We start from the raw sequence: 24,750 nt of genomic DNA, 5'->3' as shown, positions 1-24,750 counted from the left end.
CCCCCCCCCCCCCCTAGTTACTGTTGCTACATCTGTCAAACTTCATCTGCGCTCTGCATGGCTTATGCTGTAACAGCTCTTCCTGTTGAAATCTTATCAAACTTTTATAAAGCAGCAAATAAAGTGTCCAATAGAAGTAGGCAAAAGGGGCTGCAATATGCGTTCGAAGGCTATATTCAAGACATACAGGTGAAACGCAAGAAACAACAAGGCATCCAAATAGAGGCAAAAGCATAACGTTACCGGTCACAGTCAAAACATTACCACCGCATTTCCTACTAATCGAGACGGAGGCTGGGACTAACAATATCAGGGAGAAACACTGTTCATGCAAAGCTGGGTAGGTCTCTATTCACTTCTATAATTGTTATTACAAAGCAAACGGACTACACGAGTATAACATTGTATTTATTAGCAGCGTGTGCTAGCGTATCAACAACCCGTATGAGAACCGATTATCATAACCTAAAACATTATAAAACGGTCTAACTAGTATAACTTCACACTCACAGTAAGGTTAGAAGTAAAAAAAGATGTGCTTGTTGATCTTTGAGGGGTTTAGCTTACTGAGGACATCCACACAGTTTAATACAAACACGACACTTGTCAGGATTTGACTTCAGTTTTGGGAAGGGAAAAAACGGACACCCCCTCCAACCTCTCTGGGAAACGCGTATCTGTGTTACAACTGCCCGAGGCACAACGTTTAACCATATTTTTGATAAAATTACGACGGTAATAGCCTGCCAAGACCAAAAATATGAGACGCCTGTGTTGAAAGTCAATGAAGCGCTGTGAAAAAGTTTCAGAGTCTGTGTGGGAGCTCGTTCTTGGCTGCGCTGTGATTGGTCAATCTACATTCTAGGGTGTGGCTTAGCCAAAGGTGAATTGTCTAGGTATAGTTGAAAATAATAACTGATAATTAAATCACAACCTGATCGCATAAGAATATTATGCTAATATGCTATATGTAGAACTTGTACATGTAGAAGTAAATGTATTTGTATAATATAAATTACTGTAAAGTGACTATTGTAAAGGAGTAATCATACTGTATGTAGGCTATTATAATTACTCAGATAGTAGAAGCTCAGGCGACTAAATGTGTGCCTCTTAACAGTTACATTTAGTCTTATATACTTTCTTTTCTTATTTATTTATTTATTTATTTGCAGAATAAATGTGGGTATATAGCATAGCCTACATGGTTACATTAACTATTGTTTTCATAGCCTTCAACATGAACATAGTTTGTTGGACAAAATTGGGCAGGATGTGAAATAACTTTTTATTTACACATTTCTTCAAAAGTAGAAAAAAAAAAAAAAAAAATATATATATATATATATGTATTATGGGAGTAACGGTACATGTATTTGTATTGAACCGTTTCGGTTCGAGGCTTCCGGTTCAGTACGCATACAAACCGAACAATTCCATGGACCATTTTTTCTGCTAACAAAATTCGCGCAATGTTGCGCAACATACTGAGGTTTGACCTATACATATATTCATTCAACATGTTAATATTCAAGTACAGTTCCCTGTCTAGAATTTTTAATTAGACAAATGAAGTATTCCACTTTGACAATACAAGTGTCCCACTTTAACACTATTGCCTGAATGTAATTGGGGTTTCTTCAGAAGATGTATGTTACACAGTGGTTGCAGCAGAGATGAAACAGGATCTAAGTGCAGCAGCTTTATTCAAAAACAAACTCAAACTCATTAAATAATCTCAAGAACAAGAACAGAAAAACCAACTCAAGGCAATGTAGAACTGACAAAGAACAGAAAGACACACAAGGCTTAAATAGACAGAAAACAGTGAAACTAATGAGACTAATTAACGATACAAAGCTGAACTGAAACTCAAATCAAATCAGAAACCATAGAAACAAAAAGGAAGGGGGCGGAGAAAGATAGAAGAGAACTAATTCACAGTTTAACCAAACCCAGACAAGAACAGATATCAAAACAAACTGACAATGTGACAACGTCTTTTATTGTTCTTCTTATCAGTATTATTATTTTTTTTCTTTTATTATTATTATTATTATTTTTGACAAAGGTAAGAGATGTATTAATATTATCAATAAACGGCACGTTCGGGCCAGACTGGGGAGAGAGGTACTGTAATAAAGTAAAATAAGGGGGAAAAAATGCTTTTTTTTTAAACAATTAATTATGAAAGCATATTCTAGTACACCCCAAAAACTTCAACTTTTATTTATTTATATAGCACATTTAATAGCAACGTTCCTTGCCCAAAGTGCTTCACAGTTAACTTCAAAACAGTAAAACATTCATCTATAAAAGCATGTGTGAAAGTAGACCATACAATCTTAGACATACTCCACATATAAAAATATAGTGAGGACAGTGTAGAAAGGATTTAAAATAATAAAAACTGAAAATTATTAAATTTTATATGTACACTGTAACAATACACTAACTAAATGCTAGGTTAAAAAGATATGTGAAAAGATATCATGCTTTTAAATCATTAATTTTTACATATAAATCACACCGTTGTGGTCTATATAAAACATAACTCCAATGCTTGGGTCTGAATTCCTCATTATTATAGCTCCACAAGCCCCCTTTCTACCCCTTTTCTGATGTGCGTCTTTGAGTGACCCGTTTCAAAGCGGCCCCTTTAAATAAAAAGGAGATGCGTCATACCCCGCCCGCTCTCCAGGTTGATGATATCACGGTCCGTTCAACTCCCCGTGTTTGGCCATTATTGTAGTTTGATTAGAGATATACGATTATATACGATACCTTCAAAGAACATTTTTATTCACACGTTAATAAAATGTCAACAACAGAAGACTTGTCCATCAAGCCTTACATATTCGAGATCGATTTGATAAAGACGGAGCGATTTGATAAAGATGACGACGAAGCTGCAGAACAACCTCTACATATGGATGTATTGGTATGTGAGTTCACTGTTTTGTGTTATTAATGAAAGTCGACTATTTCTCCTGTTAAAACAAGCACACTGACAAGATAAATGACTACAGTCTAATCTTACCACAAAAAAATCTGTATTGATAATATGATACGTTTAGAAAAGCATCAGAAAAGCAGCTAAATGACCATTGATGAAACTCAAGAACAATAATACTGCAGATGTGTAACGTTATTTCAAAACAAGACAAAGGTACTGCTAAACCATGACCACCATGTGTTTTATGAAAGTAAAGTACTTTATTTTTATTAATGATATTTACAGCTTATCAAAATGCTCTGTTCATCGTCTCCAAAGATAGAAGGAATTTACCTCTCATTCAGACGAAGTCAATCGGCAAACCCTTCTGTATACTGGCGGAGGTTGTTGAAGTGGGAATCCTTGAAGTGCTTCAGGTCACTAACGTACATCCAACAATCGAACATTTTGACTTGCCCTCTTGTAACTTCTGCATCATTGAGCTCGGACTACAAAATCGGAGCGAGAAATAATAATGGCGGATTGCTCGAAGTTTTGGACCGGTAGTCAATGTCCTTATTTGGCAGTTCCGCTGCAAATACGGTGACGTGATGGTTCAAAAAACGTCATAGAGAACAGAAAAATCTGAACAGGTTGAAAAATATGACCAAAACAGGATATAAAGATATAAACAAAGCACCTGAAGAGAATAATTTCATCTTTTCTGTACTTATAAACACTCCAAATATACAACAAAATGCATTTAAGGGCTAAAAAAGTGGATTTTGCATGATATGTCCCCTTTAAAAATGTCTATTTTTTGAGCTTGCCGGATATGAGCGGGGAGATTATTCCATAGCTTGGGGGCCGCAACTGAGAAGGCATGGTCACCCTTTGTCTTCTTTTTGGAGTAAGGGACTGTCAGCAAAAGTTGATTTGATCTTTATGTCCTGCCTGATTTATACACTCCTAGGAGGTCGACAATGCAGTCTGGGGACATATTATGCAAAGCTTTAAAAACCATCAATAAAATCTTGTACTCAATCCTATATTGAACTGGTAGCCAATGAAGACCACGTAGTACTGGGGTAATGTGGTCCCTTTTTTTAGTGCCAGTTAAAAGCCTGGCTGCAGCGTTTTGCACCAGCTGAAGACGGCGCAGTTGTCGTTGGCAGATCCCTGCATAAAGAGAGTTGCAATAATCTAGTCTTGATGTGATGAAAGCATGGACAACGACCTCCAGATCTTTAAAAGTGAGAGGGGGTTTTATCTTAGAAATCACTCTAAGCTGATAGAAACTGCTCTTTACAACAGAGTTTATCTGTTTGTCAAAGCTAAGTGATGAGTCGACTATAATGCCAAGATTTCTCACACTATCTTTCACCGTCATATCAAGTGGAGCAAGGATATTGGCTATCTACTCTTTGCAGTTTTGTTGTATTTATAGTCCTGTAACACGTTTCCCCATATCCTGCATCCCTGTCAACGTATCACAAATTTTAGAAAAAAATATCTGAAACATTTGTAAAAATGAAGCACACTAACATGAACATTTACTGTTGTTGTAGATTATCTGGCTGTATGGTGACAGAGGAAGGTTGTGCTGATCTGGCATCAGCTCTGAGTTCAAACCCTTCACACCTGAGAGAGCTGGACCTGAGCTACAATCACCCAGGAGATTCAGGAGTGAAGCTGCTCTCTGATACACTCACACATCTGGACACACTCAAGTATGTTGATCATGAAAATGAATTCATCATTTACTCAACCTGGTGTTTTTCTAACGATATTAGCCCTTCTTTCTGTTTTGGACCACAAAAGGAGAATTAAAAAAGAAAATTACTGCTCGCGCTCATTCACACATTGGAAGAGAATAGGGGGTGCTAGATTAACCATTTCACTGCTGTGTGGTTTGGCCTGCATTAAAAAAGAAAAAAAATGCATTAAGCCTTGTATTTTTTAAATAAGTTTAAAAAAATATTTTTTTAATAATGGCATATAACCAGTTTAATTGTAGTGCATTGACAATAGTTTTATATAATTAGTTTATTAATTAAATTAACTTGGTCCATAAATCAAACACATGTAATAATATGAAACTCGGTACACATATAGATCTCATCAGGCCAAACAACTTTAAGCCAGCCCAACAGGATGTCGGCAATTTTGATCTGAATGTGGATGTTTTGCAAAACCAGCCTTTAAATTTTTACTCACTCCTCTTAAGTAGTTTATGTTATTCATGCCAAACTTTTTTAACTTGATGAAAATACATTAAAGATGCTAAATTGTGAACGGATATTGAATATCTCAAACGGTTTTGCTATCGCGAGAGATTATGTCAAGTAAAGAATCAGGAAATGTCTAATATCTTTTAAAAATGTAATTATACAACATTTATTATTATATTAAATTATATAAATATTAAAACAAAATTTTAGTTCATTTTATTCTATTTTTTTTTTTTTTCAATTAAAGTAGGATGAAAAAGTTTAAAGTAGGCTGTTTATTGATATTTGGTTAAAAAAAAAAAAAAAATCATACGTAGGGCTCAGAGTTTCCGCTAGAAAAAAATGGTGTCGGTCAAAGTGACCGGCAGAGGTTTAGTTTAACGGACATTTTGATGATATGCCGGTCAAATATCGCCTCTTAATTAGTCAAGTTGAGGAAAACTGGAGGCAGGCTATGTTACTTAAAAAATGACATAATCAGGCCGTAGCTATAGAATGCAACATGTTTATTTGCATAACTTTCAAATAGACGGAAACCATGAAAACATGAACGTCCGATTGGTGTCAATCAACGCCAATTGTTTTTGGTTTCACATTAGTTTAACAAACCAATCCCCCCTCCCCACATACAATATCTGAATAGTAGTTTTTCTCAAGCGAACTAGTTATATACACTCTCAGTAGAGAGGGTTTTCTCCGCTGCTGGCCTGCTTTCAAGACACCACCGCATGTGTCCAAACTCGTGTTCTTGAAGGTGAACTCAAAAGAACTGTAGAAAAGGAAAGCATTTTTTTTTCTTTTTTTTTTTTAAGTTTGAGACAATTTAAATTGTCATCCACGTGCTCTCTGCGCAAAAGTTCAGTTAGATATAGGCGTCTGGTGGCCTAATAGTTAATTTACCAAAATGTATTTAATTTAACACATTGATGTTGATGTAGATGATTTTTGTTTATATAATTAGGCCCATTGATTCGTTTAATTTTACATTTTTTTTTTGTGTGTGTGCAGATGATATAGGCCTAAGCCAATTTAAATTTTAATAGTGCGCGCTGCGCAAAAATCAGTTAGGCTTATCAAAATCTGGCCTAATAATTACTTAGCCTACTTTTAAACATTTATGTAGGCATATATATATATATATATATATATATATATGCATTTTTTTTTTTTTTACATTTTTGTTCATGTTTTTGTTTTCGTTATATTATTAGGGCCATTTATTCGTTTAATTTTTACAGCAGTTTTTGTGTACAGTGGTTATAAGCCCATTTACGTTTTTATCGTGTGAGTTGGGCAAACGTTATCAAAATTCTGGCCTATAGTTAATTTTCTTTTAAAACTTTTATGTATATTTTTGTTTATATAATTTTTATTCATATTATTAGGCCCATTTATTTGTTTAATTTTACAGGACTTTTTGTGTATGCTACATTCCTGTTCTTGCTAGTCCTAATTTGTAGTTTGAAATGAAACATTTCTGTTTGGAAAATGTTGATGTTGGTCTTTAGTTCTTTGTAAGGTAAGGCTGTGGTCTAACCTAAAAGTGAAATAAAAATACATGCAGATTTTTTTTTCGTTTTTTGGAGCGAGCGGGGGGCGATTTGAGTGGAGCAATCTGCATTGAGTGCTGAACGGGGAGCGCTTTATGAACATTCTGTGACGCGCGAGCAGCGCCGGGAACAGTGATTTGATTATTGATTATACGAGGTTGAACTGGCCGTGTGACAGAGCGGGCATAAGATGGACACGAGCGCGAGTTCGCTGGCGAATTTAATAACGCGGAGCGTTATTAGCCAATTGATCCATATATAAGGCGCTCCGGATTATAGGCGCACTGTCGTTTTTTGAGAAAATTAAAGGCTTTTAAGTGCGCCTTATAGTGCGGAAAATACGGGTAACGTTACATGCCGTCTTTAAATAAATGCACAAAAAATATACATTTTTATTTAGATTTTAAATTTTTACTAATTTAATAATGTCGTGTACGTTTAAATGTTAGAAAAATAAATAAATAAAGACATCTTGCCATACTAAAAGGGGACGTTTCTGTAGAATGACCCGTATAATAAATCAACAGATCCTACTTACCACAATGTGTCTGTGGATATCTAGGGATTCAGAAGGGCATCGAGGCAGTGAAGTAGATCCATGCAATCCTCAGGGAACCGATCTTGCAAGGCATCTTTCATGTTGAACATAGAGTTCCCTGGCTTTTTTGAAAGCTTGAATGAGCGGTCGCTTCAATTGGTCACATTGACATCCTTGTATGTGCCGTCTTTAATAACATTCAAACGGTAGAGCCTGTTCCTTTATAACATAGCCCAATATCGGTGTATTTTTGCTTTATACATTTTAGGCTTATTCTCTTATTGAGATTGTGTTAGGGGGGCGGGATTTTTAGGCAATTTTAATCAGACAATTTGACAGGAGAGATTTAATTTTGTCGGACATTTCATTTTTTTCCCCGGCCAATGTCCGGTAATTACAGGACAACGGAAACCCTGGTAGGGCTATACTGCCCTCTAGTGTCCAAAATGATATCAACGTAGTCCATAAAATTATATATATGTATATAAATATATCAGAATATTTTCCCACCGGTTAATCGAGGGCTTTTTCATCACTAATATAAAAGTGAAAGTAAAGGCGCTTTTACACAAAATATTCCATCATCATCTTTTCAGTCAGCTCTTCAGTCAGCTCGTCACTCGCGTGATTAATGAAATTTGACTCCTGTTGCTGATCTTTTCTGCAACTTTCGTTTAGCTCACAATTTAGTAAGCAAACACATTCAGGTTTTAACTGTAGTGACTAAATTATTTTATTAAACACACACACATCAAATTGATTTCGCTCCAATACTCATAAAGCTTCAGGCATGACCAGAAGAGATTACCCAGAGAGCCCTCGGCAGATTCACATTTATTAGAAGAGATGGAGGGGTAGAATAAAGAAGCCTATGTACTAATTTGCATTGAATTAGTTAGTGATGTGAGTTAATAGAACATGTGTTTATGACCTTGTTAGAGTCGGTCTTTATAACATTTTGGTATATTTCCTACCTGTTAGACACAGGTAAATATAGACACAGGTAGATATGACATTTATTATGGGTTTATGTGAGGATCGTTGTAAATCCACTTAAATTAAAAGTTGTTAAATGTTTTGAAGTCTAATACATGTTAAGAAAATGATAGCTTTAAAACACTGATATGCTGAATGGATATAATTAATGTTTAAAATTGTGGGAGACATAAGTTGGTCACTGAATATGGCGTCATTTTTTGGGCATGCAAAGTAACACTATTATTTATATAGCAGCAAATAAATCAATAAATGACTATGATACATTATTTTTTATTGCTCTATTGAGCCACTAAAGATTACAGCAAGGGAAACTCTTTCACCATGACAGCCCTATTTCAGAAATATGATTTAAAGTGTTAGTTCACAGTTCATACAAACGAGCTTGGATCTAATTAAAGGGTTAATTCAACCCAAAAAAAGAAAAAAAAGAAAAATAAATACAATTCTGTCATTGATCACTCCCCCTCGTGTTGTTACAAACCGGTAAGTCTTTGGTTCATCTTCTGAACACAATTGAAGATCTTTTTATTGAAATCTGAGCTTTCTGTCCCTCCATAGACAGTCTGCGCAACTGACACTTTAAAGCTTCAAAAAGTTCATAAAGAGATCGTAAAAGTCATCCATATGAAGTGAGCGGTTTAGTCCAAAACAGGTTTGGTTATGTGAAGGTCAAATGTCTAAAAATATTAGTAAAAAAAAAAAAGATAAATAAATCTTAAATCTAGTGTTTGTTTCTGTTTGGGAGTGAGGCTTCAGGCCGTAGAAAATAGCATTAACCTGATATAAAATCAATGGTCTATGTAATGTCCTCACTAATATAACGAAACATACTGTGTGTGTGTGTGTGTGTGTGTGTGTGTGTGTGTGTTTGTTTTCTAGTGTGGATCACAGAGGAGAGATCAGGATGTCAGCAGGGCCACGCAAATGTAAGTCCACAAACACAGTTTTAGTTGTTGGTGTTTTGTTGTTGTAAGGGTCACCCATTGGCCCAAAGACGGAATCCAACGGCTGGGCGAAGGGATAATGCGTGTCTTTTCAGCGCTCCAGCGAAGTTCACTTAATTTATTAGAATTTAGTTTCAATATTACTTTAGCTCTACGCTTAATCTGACTCCAATTTTTACTGATGATCAAGTTTAGATTGTGTTTCTTATTAGAAAATAACCATAACTACTGATTATGATTTAATTTAGATCTTTGATTATTCAGAGTTTCTTAGACTTTCAGTTATTAGTTCATTATGGACCCGATGCCGCACAGAGATCACGTCGGCCGTATCGTGTTTCTCACGGACACAAACCTTGTCAGTTCTGAATTTAGTCAGAGGGTGCAGGGTTAACTAATACTTCTTCTTATACTTCGTCGGTTGCCAACTGCTCACTCGTACAAAGAATGTAGTTTACTTTAGCCATTTCCATACAACTGGCTAAATCAGTGATAGACAGAAATCAAAAGGTCTCCAGAGGACGTGCCTACTGCTCCATTCACATCTGTGCCTTTAGTTTGACCTATCCTGCAAGATTTGCGGTAGCACCAGCCTCCTATAATTTACTAAAATAATGATGTCAGAATACTTCAGAATAAATCAAGATGTAACATTTATTTCACATTTATGTCAGGTAAAAATGTATCATGCCAATTACACAAGCAATTAATTGGCAATTCAGAAATAATAAATACATGACGACATCAATTACAATCGTATATTCAGAAATGCGCTCTCCGCTCACATGATCTGAAATAATTAATCATTAGTTTATATCTTATACACTGCCCTTCATTTTAATCCCACATCAGACACAGTATGTTATGTCTATTTATATATATATATCACGTTTTTAAGTAGGCTACAATATTATGTTAGTCCACCAGGGGGTGCTGATGCTGTGACGAGGGCGGTGCAGTAAAACTAATGTTCAAAACTCACAGACTGAAGAGTCAAGAGCTCAACTAAAGCAAACACTGATCACAACTTTAATATTTACAATAAAACATCCACATCTAAACTGTTCATTCTCCACAAGACCTTCAGCATGAAAGAAATAAAGTCTGTAGTAAGTGGAGACGCTGAGATCTCCAGAGATGTGTTAGTGTTTAATCTTCTGATGGGGTTACAGTGTGTGTGTGTGTGTGTGTGTGTGTGTGTTTATATTACACTGAATGTGTTTGTTAGTAATAATTCAGGAAATTCCTGTAAAATAAGTGTTCACTGTAAAACGTTTAATGAAAACCTGTACACTTTAGTAACATTTTGTGCACTTTATTTCCATTAGGATATTCTTCTGTAATTTCACGTTTGTTGTTTATCAGTCATTGACAGTTTTTGTACAATTATTTGTTTACAGTGCATTTATGAATCATAAGATCATAGAGACGAGAGGCGTTGGCTCTTTTGGACAGACATCCAGTCTATTAGTTTATTCTAATAGTATATTCTGTAATAATATATACTATAGTATAATATAAAATATCTATAATATAACTCTACCAGTTTATTAGTTTAACACTGCTAACTGTCTAGCCATCTCCTGGCAACCGTTTAGAGCAGTGTTTCCCAAACTTTTTTTCTGGGGACCCACATTTTTTAAAATCGATAAATCCTTGTGACTCAATAAACATTAGGCCCATATAGTTCATATATCACAAAGAGAATTTATGCATTAACAAAATATGTATGACCATTTTTAAGGTCAGTTAAGCTTCCAGTTTACTATTTTAAAGAGATACAGATATTTGACAAAGCACTTTTTTTTTTATTAACCTGTTGTTGACAATAAGCGAAATGCAGAGGTGAAATGAGAAAGGAAAAATTGACAGGGGATCTCACTGTTTTCATATTCTCATCATTACAGTGTACACAATTTAATATAATAATTATTATAGGCTTAAATTAAAATATCCTGACAGTGAGACTTTGTAGCATGCATGGCTCACTACCACTGTATAAAAAAAGCCTAAACAGGTAAAAAACTATACACACAATTAATTATATATTCCTCTACCCCCCCCCCCCCCTAATAAATCTAATGCAATATAAATGACTATAACATAGTATTCAATATAAATATTACACATTAATGCCCAAACCATGGTAAATTATTACATTCATAGGCTATCACATGGTAAATGTTTATAAGGGTGGTGATTAGGGTATTTAGTCTTCTAACTTTGTTCAAGTTTCTGCTATTTACCTCATCAGTAGTGTTGGGAAGGTTAAGGCTGTTAAAACTAGTTAAAATCATTGAGTGATTTGTGGTTTGTAAGAGAGAGGAGTGTCCGATTGGAAACGCTTCTTACTGGATGTCGCAACGCTGTTTAATAATAGTGTCCGGGACCGGGAGTAAACGCAGCTCCTTTAAGCTTTGCGTCACGACTGGACCGTGCTGCCTAGTTCGAAGTAAACTAGTGAAACAACTGAAACCAAGTCAAGTCAAGTCACATTTATTTATATAGCGCTTTTCACAATACAGATTGTATCAAAGCAGCTTCACAGTGATAACATGTAAGTAGCACAACACAGATCAACAACATTGCTAAACACTAAATAACCCCAACTGAGCAAGCTCAAAGCAAGCCAAAAGCAAGGCGACAGTGGCAAGGAACCAAACTCCATCAGATTGGATGGAGAAAAAACCTTGGGAGAACCCAGGCTCAGTCGGGGGCCAGTTCTCCTCTGGCTTACATTCATATTGTTTAAATATAAATATTAAATATAAATATTGTTTATGAATCAAACGGCGCCATAACATATCGCAGGCGTTGAGTCGTCTCATCACAGGCGTTGAGTCGTCTCATCACAGGCGTTGGGGCATCCGAAATCCCCGTGAGAGGCTGGACACAAAACTGGACCTGACGAACGCCATTTTTCTCGGGACAAGCGTCCCGAGATAACAGCAGAAAGGCAGATGGGAAATAATTAGCATAGCTGATGTTCATAATAATTTCCGTTATAACTCACAAACTCTCCGTAACCTGAACTCTCCGCAACCCAACCATACGCGCCGACCCGTTTGTCTAAGAGGCTGTCGAGCCCCACTGGTGCGTTAAGCAGTTTCAGTGGCAAACGGTTCCGTATGGCATAACAGAGGACTAGAAGGTAAGCATTATGTGAATGCTTGACTAAAGAGATGCGTCTTTAATCTAGTTTTGAACTGTGTCAGCGAGTCAGAGGCTCGGACCGTATCGGGAAGGCCATTCCAGAGTTTTGGAGCTAAATGCGAGAACGCCCTCCCTCCTTTACTGGACTTCGATATCCTAGGAATGACCAGAAGCCTTGAATTTAGTGATCTTAAGGAACGCGGTGGATTGTAGGGCGAAAGAAGGTCCGTTAAGTATATAGGTGCTAAACCATTTAGGGCTTTATAGGTCAGTAGTAGTATTTTGTAGTTGATGCGGAACTTAATAGGTAACCAGTGTAGAGATGATAAAATCGGTGTTATATGATCATATTTTCTTGACCTAGTAAGAACTCTAGCAGCTGCATTTTGTACTAACTGTAGCTTGTTTATTGAGGATGCAGGACAACCAGCTAATAAAGCATTACAGTAATCTAGTCTCGAGGTCATGAATGCGTGAACTAATTTTTCTGCATCAGAAATAGATAGCATGTTACGTAGCTTAGCAATGTTTCTAAGGTGGAAAAAGGCTGTTCTTGTAACATATGAAATATGATTTTCGAACGACAAGTTGCGGTCTAGTATAACACCCAGGTCTTTTACTGTTGTAACAGGACATCCGTCTATATTAAAGTTGTATTGTGAGAGGTTTTGTGAGTAGTTTTTTGGACCAGTAAGTAATACCTCCGTTTTATCTGAATTTAATAGCAGGAAATTACGCGTCATCCAGCATTTTATATCTTTGAGACACTCTGTCATTTTAGATGAGTTAGTGTTTTCATCTGGTCGTGATGAAATATATAATTGAGTGTCGTCAGCGTAACAGTGGAAATTAATTCCATGTTTTCTTATAATATTACCAAGTGGCAGCATATATATTGAGAATAGCAGAGGGCCTAAAACCGATCCTTGCGGTACTCCATAGTCTACTGACGTTATCTTTGATTTTTTCCCATTTAAACAGACAAAATGAGAACGGTCCGATAAGTACGATCTAAACCAGCTTAATGCCTGTCCCTGGACACCGGTGAAGTTTTGTAGTCGATCCAAGAGTATTTTATGATCTATAGTGTCGAACGCAGCGCTAAGATCAAGTAGGACTAGTATTGAGATACAGCCTTGGTCAGAAGCTAAAAGTAAATCATTTGTAATGATTTGTGATTATGTGATATATTATTTAATGATAAAGTGACACTACTTTTTCAAGTATTTTGGACATAAATGGAAGATTTGAAATGGGTCTGTAATTTGCCAAGTTATTTGGATCTAATTGCGGTTTCTTAATGAGCGGTTTTATTACAGCCAGCTTGTATATTTTTGGGACATGACCTAAAGATAAAGACGAGTTAATAATATTGAGGAGAGGCTCTTCCACTACAGGTAATAGTTCTTTCAGTAGTTTAGTGGGTATTGGATCTAATAAACAAGTTGTTGGTTTAGATGCAATGATAAGTTTATTTAGCTCCTCCTGTCCTATCGTTGTAAAGCGGTGTAGTTGTTCTAGAGGGGCCATAATTGAAGCTGAATCATAAGACACCATAGCGGATTGTACATTTATAATTTTGTTTCGGATGCTTTCTATTTTCGCGTTGAAGTAATTCATAAAATCATTACTACTAAACTGTAAAGGTATATTTTGCTCTGGTGATGTCTGTTTATTTGTTAGTCTAGCCACGGTGTTAAATAAAAACCTTGGATTATTTTGGTTATTTTCGATTAGTTTGCGGAGATGCTCAGCCCTGGCTGTTTTTAGTGTCTTTTTATAACGTGACATACTGTCTTTCCACGCGATTCTAAAGACCAGCGCTGTTTTGTTCTCTATTTGTTGTTGCTGACTGAGAAACCGCTTCAGGTGAACGAATCCGAATCGTTTCAGACCGTTATGCATGCGCGTTTGGCCAATTCATGGAAAGGAAATAATCAAACCAACGAATGATTAATATCGCTGGTTCAGTCGACAGAAATACGGGACACACGTAAGAACTGCTGAAATATTCGGACTGTAAACGTTTCTCTCAGGTCCGTCGGAGCGCTCATGGTGCACACACAGTGCTTATAGTCGTCCAGCTGCACGCGCCACTGCGGCCACGCGCATATCTAACCAAATTTAGCCGCACCACCATAAAATAGGAGGAGGGAGGTTGGGGTAGGAGGTTGGGGTAGTTAAGGTAGTTGGGGTAGCCGCCAATTGAATAGCCCTGATCTAGAGAGTAGCCTATAGCACACTGAAAAATAGTGCTCGACTTGGCGACCCATACAAAATCTCCCGCGACCCACTTGTGGGTCGGGACCCCGCCTTTGGGAATGACTGGTTTAGAGCTCCCTAACAACCATATAACATCAGGAATAAGCCATATTTCAGCACCAGAATATAATACAGCCTTATGAAAAACAAAACACCAAGAACACCCTAGCAACCAACTAACACCATAGTAACTGCCTAGCAACAACTCAGAATAACCTAGCAATCACTCAGAACCCTCTAGCAACCACCCAACAAATGCCCAACAAGCACCCATAACACCATAGCAACCACCTACAACACCCTTGTAAATGAGAGTAACCTAGCAACCACATAACAACTGTCTAGCAACCACCCCAAAACATCAAAGCAACCACCTTGAACGCCCTGGTAACCACCTAGAAAACACTTAGAATAACCAAGCAACTACCTAGCAACTGTCCAGCAACCACCCAGAACACCCTAGCAACCATCTAGAACATCCTAGTAACTGCTGTGCAAACAGAGTAACCTAGCCACCACCTAGCAACTGTCTAGCAACCACCCAGGACACCATAGCAACCACCTATAACACCCTAGTAACTGCCTAGCAAACACATAGAGTAACCTAGCAACTGTCCAGCAACCACCCAGAACACCCTAGTAACTGCCTAGTAAACGCTTAGAGTAACTTAGAGTAACACCTAGCAACTGTCTAGCAACCAACTAGAACACCATAGCAACTACCTGTAACACCCTAGTAACTGCCTAGCAAACACATAGAGTAACCTAGCAACTGTCCAGCAACCACCCAGAACACCCTAGTAACTGCCTAGTAAACGCTTAGAGTAACTTAGAGTAACACCTAGCAACTGTCTAGCAACCAACTAGAACACCATAGCAACTACCTATAACACCCTAGTAACCATCTAGCAAAGATTTCGCATAACCTAGCAACTACCTAGCAACTTTCCAGAAATCACCCAGAACACCATAGCAACCACCTAGGACACCCTAGTAACTGCCAAGAAAACACTTAGAGTAACTTAGCAAACACCTAGCAACTGTCTAGCAACCACCCAGAACACCATAGCAACTATCTATAACACCCTAGTAACCACCTAGCAAAGATTTAGAGTAACCTAGCAACCACCCAGAACACCATAGCAACCACCTAGGACACCCTAGTAACTGCCAAGAAAACACGTAGAGTAACCTAGCAAACACCTAGCAACTGTCTAGCAACCACCCAGAACACCATAGCAACTATCTATAACACCCTAGTAACCACCTAGCAAAGATTTAGAGTAACCTAGCAACCACCCAGAACAGTATAGCAACCACCTAGGACACCCTAGTAACTGCCTAGCAAACACAGAGTAACCTAGCAACTGTCTAGCAACCACCCAGAACAGCATAGCAACCACCTAGAACACCCTAGTAACTGAGTATTGAGTATGTTCTGCTATATTTGCTTCTTATTTATTAATCCAGTCAATTTGTTGATGAAATATTGATTAAAATGAAGAGACAATTTACACCAAACGAAATTGACTTTAAAGAAAGGCTTTCTACAAAACAAAACTTAATAAGTGTTCAAAATCATGTGTGACCCTCTCCAAATGTTTTCCGATATATTGGGTATCTTATGATCCTGTCTTACTCATCTTTTCATACATCATAAATCATATTTCATATATCATACATCATAAATCATACATCATAAATCATACATCATATTTCATACATCATATATCATACATCATATATCACATTTCATATATCATACATCATATTTCATATATCATAAATCATACATCATAAATCATATTTCATATATCATAAATCATACATCATATTTCATATATCATATATCATACATCATACATCATACATCATATATCATATTTCATATATCATACATCATATTTCATATATCATACATCATACATCATAAATCATACATCATAAATCATATATCCGACTCAACACAGAGGAAATAAATGTAGTGGACGCATCGCTCCTACTTGTTACAGGTTTGACACTTTACTAAAATGACTCTGACTGTATTACTAAATAACTTATTGAATATTGATATCATTACTATCATTACTTTATTCAGGTCGGCACCACATGACGATTAGCCGAAATGTGTTTCTACATTTAATTTAGATTCGTTTATAGTGTGAGCCCCTGATTATATGCTGCATGTTGATTTATCATAAACAATATTGTAGTTTGATTTAATAATCATCGTTCCACATGTTCAGACTGAGCCAATAAAACATTAACAGGATAAATTGAATATTCAGTAAGTGTGTGTGTGTGTGTGTGTGTGTGTGTGTGTGTGTGTGTGTGTGTCGAGGTAAAAAGTGTCATTTTCCTGAAAACTATTGAAATGATTTATAGTGTTTAGTAAAATAACTCCTCAAATGTTCAGTTGTAATGTGTGTTCTTGTGTTCAGACGCCGTTGATCTCACACTGGATCCAAACACAGCAAACACTCGTCTCGTTCTGTCTGAGGAGAACAGAAAGGTGACGTATGTGGAAGAGAGACAGTCGTATCCTGATCATCCAGACAGATTTGATTATTGGGAACAGGTTCTGTGTGGAGAGAGTCTGACTGGACGCTGTTACTGGGAGGCTGAATGGAGTGGATCTGCTGAAATATCAGTGTCATATAAAGGAATCGAGAGGAAAGGAAGATGGAGTTTTGACTGTGGGTTTGGAGGGAATAAGAAGTCCTGGAGTCTGAGACGCTCTGATCACAGTCTCTCTGTCCGTCACAATTATAACTCCACTGCTGTTTCTGCTGATCCAGGATCCTGTAAGAGAGTAGGAGTGTTTGTGGACGAGTCGGCCGGCACTCTGTCCTTCTACAGCATCTCTGACACACACACACTCACACACTTACACACATTCACACACACATTTACTGAACCACTTTATGCTGGATTTAGACTTAATACTGTTAACTCTTCAGTGTCTCTGTGTCACATTAAACACACACACACACACACACACACACATACACACACACACACACTCACACACACTGACTGACTGACACACACACACACACACACACACACACACACACACACACACACACACACGCAACTAACTGACTGACACAAACACACACACACAACCACACACACACAACCACACACACGCAACTAACTGACTGACACAAACACACACACACAACCACACACACACACACACACTGACTGACTGACTGACTGATTGACACACACACTCACACACACACACACTGACTGACTGACTGATTGACACACACACTCACACACACACACACACACACTCGCTGAACCACTTTATGCTGGATTTATTCAAACTCTTTAGTGTCTCTGTGTCACATTAAACACACACACACACACACACACATTCACACACACTCACTGAACCACATTATGCTGGATTTATTCAAACTCATTCAACTCGGTCTCTGTGTCATATTAAACACAACATATATAATATTATGCTGCATCCATGGATATTGTAGTGTAATTGGTGACAATGAATCTCTTATCTAGAAACTTTCATGATTTACTGTAAACATGGAAGATTGTGTGTCTCTGCAAGAGTAACGCAACAGTTACTGATCATTTTGAGCAGTTGTATCAACTGATAGTTAGATCATTTGACATGTAATGTATGTATTGCCTTTTAAAATAGTCGTACTGTGATGTTTAGTTGTGTCTAATTAAACAAGTGATTTATGTTGAATGAACAAGATCTAAGTTTAGTATAGTAGAGGAAGAGAGCATGAGCTCCACTAACCCGCCGTCACTGAGGCTCACTCATTAAATGCTTTATAAATGTCTTTAAAGTCTTGCGGTGGGCAGAATCTCTTACACACACACACACACACAATCTTCTACTCCACCTTACAGCTGGTGTCCTCGTTCACACACACACACACACACACACACACACAACGCTGTAACTTTATTTAGATTTCACGTCTAAACCCTCTTCAGACGAACAGACCAGCAGAGCCGGACGAGACCGCAGTTCAACACTGTGACGGACAAACTCGACTTCTGCGGCTTTAATTCATGTCTGTTAGTTTTCAAGCCGTTTGTAAGTGTGTGTTCTCCAAAACAGTGACAAAATTACCTTTTTGCACATTTACAAAAGTCTGTCAGCTGTTATTGTGCAACACACAACTTCTCCTTCAATAGGAAACACATCAACACTAGACAGAAACACACAGTTTACCTCTTTTCTTTAAAAAGAAATCAAAATAATATTTAATACACTTATACAATAGCACATAAATATTACAACACTGTTTCTCTGGCACTGAGGAGAATATCATCATTTATGACTGACATCAGGAAACACAAGTAATATCAAGATGAAAACGGTGCAGGTGTAGTTTCATAACATCAGAAATGAACCATTTAAAACAGCCCTTTCATAGCGACACTGCGGTTAAATATTACACACTAACGCAGTTCTCGCTGATATTTACAGTGTTTGGATGTTATGAACAGCTATAATCGTCTTTCTCTTCCAGTTTGAGCTTTAAGAAAACTGAAATAACTTCATGAGGGATTGAAAATGACAGACGGACAGATACTAACGACAATAAAACTCTGGTAAACAACACTTTAAAACATCTGCTAAACTATATTACATTAAAGATAGAAAGAAAAGTGAGAAATAAACGCTTGTAAATGGAAGATTTCAACATATTATTCTGGCCTTTCAAGACAAAGAGTTAACAGTTAACAGCATGAATCAATCAGTTGAACTGCTTTACTTTGGTTTGCGCTCAATATTGGAGCTCCAGATTGGATGGATGAGAAAAGATCAGCTCGATGATGGAGTCGAGCGTCCAGGCGAGTCTGTTCTGTGTCTCAGCATCGGGTGATGAAGCTCCTGGATTGGGTTTTGGCCACCAGTAATCGCAGAGAATCGCTGGACGTCCGGATGAGTTCTCGTCCACTGACAGGGAAAGACAGAGCAGAGGAGGGTTATTCCTTCAGCTTCAGTGTCAAGAACGTCCATCATCTCATTCAAGTCAATCTCATAACATGTTCAAGTTTCTTTTTTCAGATTCAGAATGATCATCATCCACCAAGTGTGCGCAAACACACGTGGAAATTGTTGTGGTTTTTCAGGAGCTTGGGGTACATACATATTAAATTATTTCTTAAAAATATATAAAGAATATTTAGCTTAAAGAAAATAATTATTACATTTGTTTTAGTATAATGGAAACAAATAATGATAATAATAATTGAACATAATAGTTTAAATTGGAAAGTAAAAGACTGTGGGGGAATGTATTTACAGACGCTAGTATTAGTTGTGCTGCCTTTAATGCTGATTTACATAAAAGTAGTAATAAATTAAAAACTACTATAAGAAAAAATACAACAAAAACATTATGAAAGCAATAGTTTTAGCACTTAATTGTCAATGTCAAATCCCCAAAAATTGTAACAGTCCGAAAATATGCTTCATTTCTTATTAACCCTTTGATGCGCAAGCTATGGACACCCCTTCGAATGCACAACATGGGTCTGATAAGACCTGTATTCATTTCCTGTTATTTTATGCATGGCTTGGCTTTTTTTTCACCTTTTTTAAATCACTTTATTTGAACGTTTAATATTTCACAAATGATCACAAATTCATATTTGAATATTTCCTAGGTTTTGTGTTAATACATCAAGTTTACACACATGGGTCTAGAATGAAGCGTGATATGCAAGCGTGATAAAACAAAAGAATAAAGACAACTTTTTGTTCAAATAAGCAATGTCACAGTTGTTAAGTCCTGTAACACACATAGCTAACTTAGCTAACATTAGCTAACATTAAATAAAATAGAATAATGTTGACCACAAGCTAGCTAATAGTATTGGACATGTTTCTCTTTAGCACTAGTAATGGATTTCAAGGTCAAGGTAACCTGAACGTTCCAATAATAGTTTATATATAGATGTCTCTCACAAAATATCAACTATTTTCTGTGACAAATAATTTCTTAAATAAAACTTACACGCATGAAATATACAAAAGCAGCCATGTTGAATTGCGAAATGTGTTGCATGTGAATAGTGTTCTGCAGTAAATTTATTTATACTGTTTATAAATATCAAAGGTTCATATATGGCTCATTTTTGACCCATGTGTGTAAAATTGATGTAGAAATACAAAACCTGTGTTTGTTTATAAAGTAAGAAAGGAAAATAAACATAATGATTTGTGGAAATCAAAAACAAGATATTTACTGTAATGAATACCTGGATTAATAAATGATAAAATACATTTCTTTCAAATATTCAGCAAAGAAACATGAATACGGGTCTTTTTAGACCCATGTTGCGCATTAGAAGGGTAGTGACACAAAAACGATTTTTATTCGAAAAGTAAGAAAGGAAAATTTTAAATAAGGATTTGTAATGATCTAAAACAAGTTGATTGGGGAATACCTGTAATACTGAATGATGAAATCAATTTATTGCAAAGATATAGAAAATGAAAAATCAGTCGGGTCTATTTTGACCCATGTTGTGCATCAAAGGGTTAATAAAAGTTGAAATGTGTAATTTTTGCACCACTAGCGGCAATTGCAAAAATGAAGTTGTCCTTCAGTCCTTGACTGGGCCATATCACTAAAACAATACAATATTTTTCAGCTTTTTGACAATATTATATATATTTACTCTCAAAAAAAGCTCATGGGTGCTTTTTTTCAAACAGAGGATCAATTCTTTCAGCCAAATCAGTACAGATCTAGTCAAAAAATAATGGGAATGTGAATGTTTTTGAAATCAATAGAGGCAAAGAAGAAGTGTTTCAACATAGTTAAAGTGGCACAAGTAAAGCCAACTTTAAAAAAGAAATAAGGCAAACTATCACGCTCAACTTCAAGTTAACTTCACGTATTCGCTCCTATTAAAGTCAACTTAAAACTTTTGTTCATCTAATGAGTAACAGGAGTCTTTTGCAACTATGGGATGTTTAGCATTTAGCAATGCTCTGTGTATGATTTTCAAAGATAACTTTATGACATAAAGATTGTTTGTCTCCTGAAACATCACTGTTCACCTGTGGTAGTCCACGCCCACCAGACTGACTCCATTCACAGCGAGGATCCGGTCGCCCACTCGCAGTCTCTGGCTGAGCGCAGCTGGGGAATCTGGCACCACTGACTTCACGTAGATCCCGCTCACTCGCAGGGGAGTTTTCTGTTACCAACCCACCAACACAAAAGAGAAGACTCAAGATTAGCGGTGACCAGATGAGGATCCGCACCAGCAGGAAATGAATGATTCGTTTCTGTATCATCATGTGCTTGAGAGCGTCCTGAGTCACACGTTGAAAGTAAATGTTTTATTGTCTCTGAATGCTAAACCACACAGTCATCAGGTTCCTACTTCAGATCATTGTTAACATCAACCTCAATGTCAATGCAGTTCTGGGAAACATGGGAGATCTCACATTTAGTCAGGCTCTGGACTCATTGTGGGCTTCAAAGGACGATCGGTGTGGCCAACGCAAACCCATTCGTCCCCTACTGAGCAGTTTCTCGTAAAATATAACCCCCCACATGTGTGCCTCACAGCGAACACCTAAGTCAGCAATTCCAAGTCATTTACAGAGCCAAAGTCTCTGAGCAAGTGAACAAAATAGCTGTAAGTAACTATGGCTCTGTTCCAAAACATAGTAAGATGCCTATGTAGGCAGTGTTTTGAGGTCTCACATGATGCAAGACCTATTAGAAAAGTTAAGGAACAGCATTGTCCTGCCGTCCAAGACGTCTTTGACCAAAACCAAATTACTAGGTACACATGTATCAATTGTAGAGAAGACAATCCCATAATAAAGTTCAGTGAACAAATCTAGCCATATAGTGGATTTTATCATGTAAAATGATCATGTCTCTTTAGAAGATGTGGATAAACCATTCGATTTATAAGGATTCCTTGTATGCTGTCTTTATGAATGTTTTGTAGCACCAAAGTTTTGGGTGATTAGACTATCAATGGAGGGACAGCAATCTCTCATTTACATGAAAGACTCATTGGGTTTGGATCAATATGAGTGCGAGTAAATGTTGACAGGAGTTTTGGGGTGTCTTTCCCTTTAAAGATTAGGATGCTGTCTATGTAGGCACTAGCTCTAGGTTTTGGAGCACAGACTACATGTCCGGATCTAATCCAGTCCTGTTATTTTTAATAAACAGCTGTTGACTGGCCTTGATTTGAAGGTGTGCAGTAAGCTCAAATGACATTACAGTTTGCATTCGACTTACAACCGTGTGTCTACAGGGAAATGGATATGAAATACCTTCTATATATAAAACAGGGTAATTTCATAGGCATGATCACAATGAAGGAACAACTATTACAGTCAATATGTATATCAACTCATCAGAGGAACCATCATTTATTTATCTGCTTCAAAAGTTACATCGTCTACAGTCAACGAAGAGTGTGTATTAAACAAAACTTGTCCAGGTCATTTTTCTGCTAACTTCTTATTACCGTAAATGCACAAAAATCTCATTCTTATTACCGTAATGCACATAAAGTAATGCACAAAAATCTCATTCTTATTAAAGTAATGCACATAAAGGAATGCACAAAAATCTCATTCTTATTAAAGTAATGCACATAAAGTAATGCACAAAAATCTCATTCTTATTACCGCAATGCACATAAAGGAATGCACAAAAATATCATTCTTAATACAGTAATGCAAAAAAATATATATATATCAATCTTATTATCGTAATGCAACAAAAATCTCAGTGTTGTTACCGTAATGGACAAAAATCTCATTGTTATCACCATAATGCAACAAAAATCTCACTCCTATTACCGTAATGGACAAAAATCTCACTCTTATTACCGTAATGGACAAAAATCTCACTCTAATTACCGTAATGGACAAAAATCTCATTGTTATTACAGCAATGGAAAAAAATCTCACTGTTATAACCGTAATGCACAAAAATCTCATTCTTATTATTGTAATGCAACAAAAATCTCATTGTTATTACCGTAATGGACAGAAATCTCACTCTTATTACCGTAATGCACAAAAATCTCACTCTTATTACCGTAATGGACAAAAATCTCACTCTTATTACCGTAATGTACAAAAATCTCATTGTTATTACCGCAATGGAAAAAAAATCTCATTGTTATTGCATAATGCGCAAAAATTTCATTATTATTACCGTAATGCAACAAAAATCTCATTGTTATTACCGTAATGGACAAAAATCTTATTATTATTAACGTAATGCACAAAAATCTCATTCTCATTACTGTAATGCACAAAAATATCACTCTTATCATTGTAATGCACAAAAATCTTATTCTTATTAAAAAATCTTATTCTTATTACCGTAATGGACAAAAATCTCACTCTTGTTATCGTAATGGACAAAAATATCATTCTTATTACCGTAATGCACAAAAATATCATTCTTAGAACCGTAATGCACAAAAGTCGCACTCTTATTACTGTAATGTGCACCAACCATCCATACCAGTTATTCCATGCATACAAATAATATCCTGTGTACATTTTACATACTTTACACTGTAGGAAGAGTATACAATGATGAATAGAATATAAAAATAAGACAAAAATAATCCTCACCATTCCATCCACCAGTGCCAGACCAAGACCACGAGGTCCTTTCATCAGCTCTACGGTGAACACCTCATCACTGTCCTCCTCATCTTCCTCTTTTCTGTGTTCTGAGTTTCCTTCCAGGCCGTTCTTTTCTGAGAAAACAACATCAAACGCATCACATTATCAGCTCAGGGATCTTCGCTGGATCAAATAAAGCACAAACAAAATCAAATATCAATGATAGTCCAGGTCATATCATCCAAAAATCTGAAAAAAATTAAGGTTGTTTTCAGGACTATAAATATAGTGATTATTTCATGGCATTAACGTCTAAACGAAATCAGAATTGTAGGTCAAATTGGAAAGGTCAAAAGTCACTCGTAAACCACTGAACGGACATAAACATCAGATAATTCTGCATGATGATGATACAAGAATGACTATGTTCATGTTCCCATAAAGATCTTATACTGTGGGCTGGTGTAAACACAAAGGGCTTTCCCCCAGCGCTCGGCCACCCGGCCT

General features: G+C 36.7%; 2 protein-coding genes across 2 annotated transcripts in view; one reads left to right on the top strand and one right to left on the bottom strand.

Annotated features, from left to right (window-relative positions):
- The window catches only part of LOC120489815 (NACHT, LRR and PYD domains-containing protein 3), a 32,513-nt gene extending 14,063 nt beyond the window's left edge, over nt 1–18,450 (top strand). The window contains exons 3-5 of the mRNA XM_089128878.1: nt 4,504–4,665; nt 9,133–9,179; nt 17,054–18,450. Of these exons, the coding sequence (XP_088985004.1) occupies nt 4,504–4,665; nt 9,133–9,179; nt 17,054–17,652 (808 nt within the window). The 3' untranslated portion in view covers nt 17,653–18,450. The remainder of the gene's footprint in view (nt 1–4,503; nt 4,666–9,132; nt 9,180–17,053) is intronic.
- Nucleotides 18,451–18,870: 420 nt separating this feature from the next.
- Nucleotides 18,871–24,750, bottom strand: part of radil2a (Ras association and DIL domains 2a) — a 44,274-nt gene continuing 38,394 nt past the window's right edge. Inside the window, exons 14-16 of the mRNA XM_039665502.2 lie at nt 24,250–24,377; nt 21,685–21,824; nt 18,871–19,569 (exon numbers count right to left, since the gene is read on the bottom strand). Of these exons, the coding sequence (XP_039521436.2) occupies nt 19,482–19,569; nt 21,685–21,824; nt 24,250–24,377 (356 nt within the window). The 3' untranslated portion in view covers nt 18,871–19,481. The remainder of the gene's footprint in view (nt 19,570–21,684; nt 21,825–24,249; nt 24,378–24,750) is intronic.

This window comes from Pimephales promelas, chromosome 3 (assembly GCF_988280905.1).
Source record: "Pimephales promelas chromosome 3, fPimPro1.hap1.1, whole genome shotgun sequence".
Taxonomy (NCBI): domain Eukaryota; kingdom Metazoa; phylum Chordata; class Actinopteri; order Cypriniformes; family Leuciscidae; genus Pimephales; species Pimephales promelas.
This window is presented reverse-complemented; position numbering and strand designations above follow the sequence as displayed.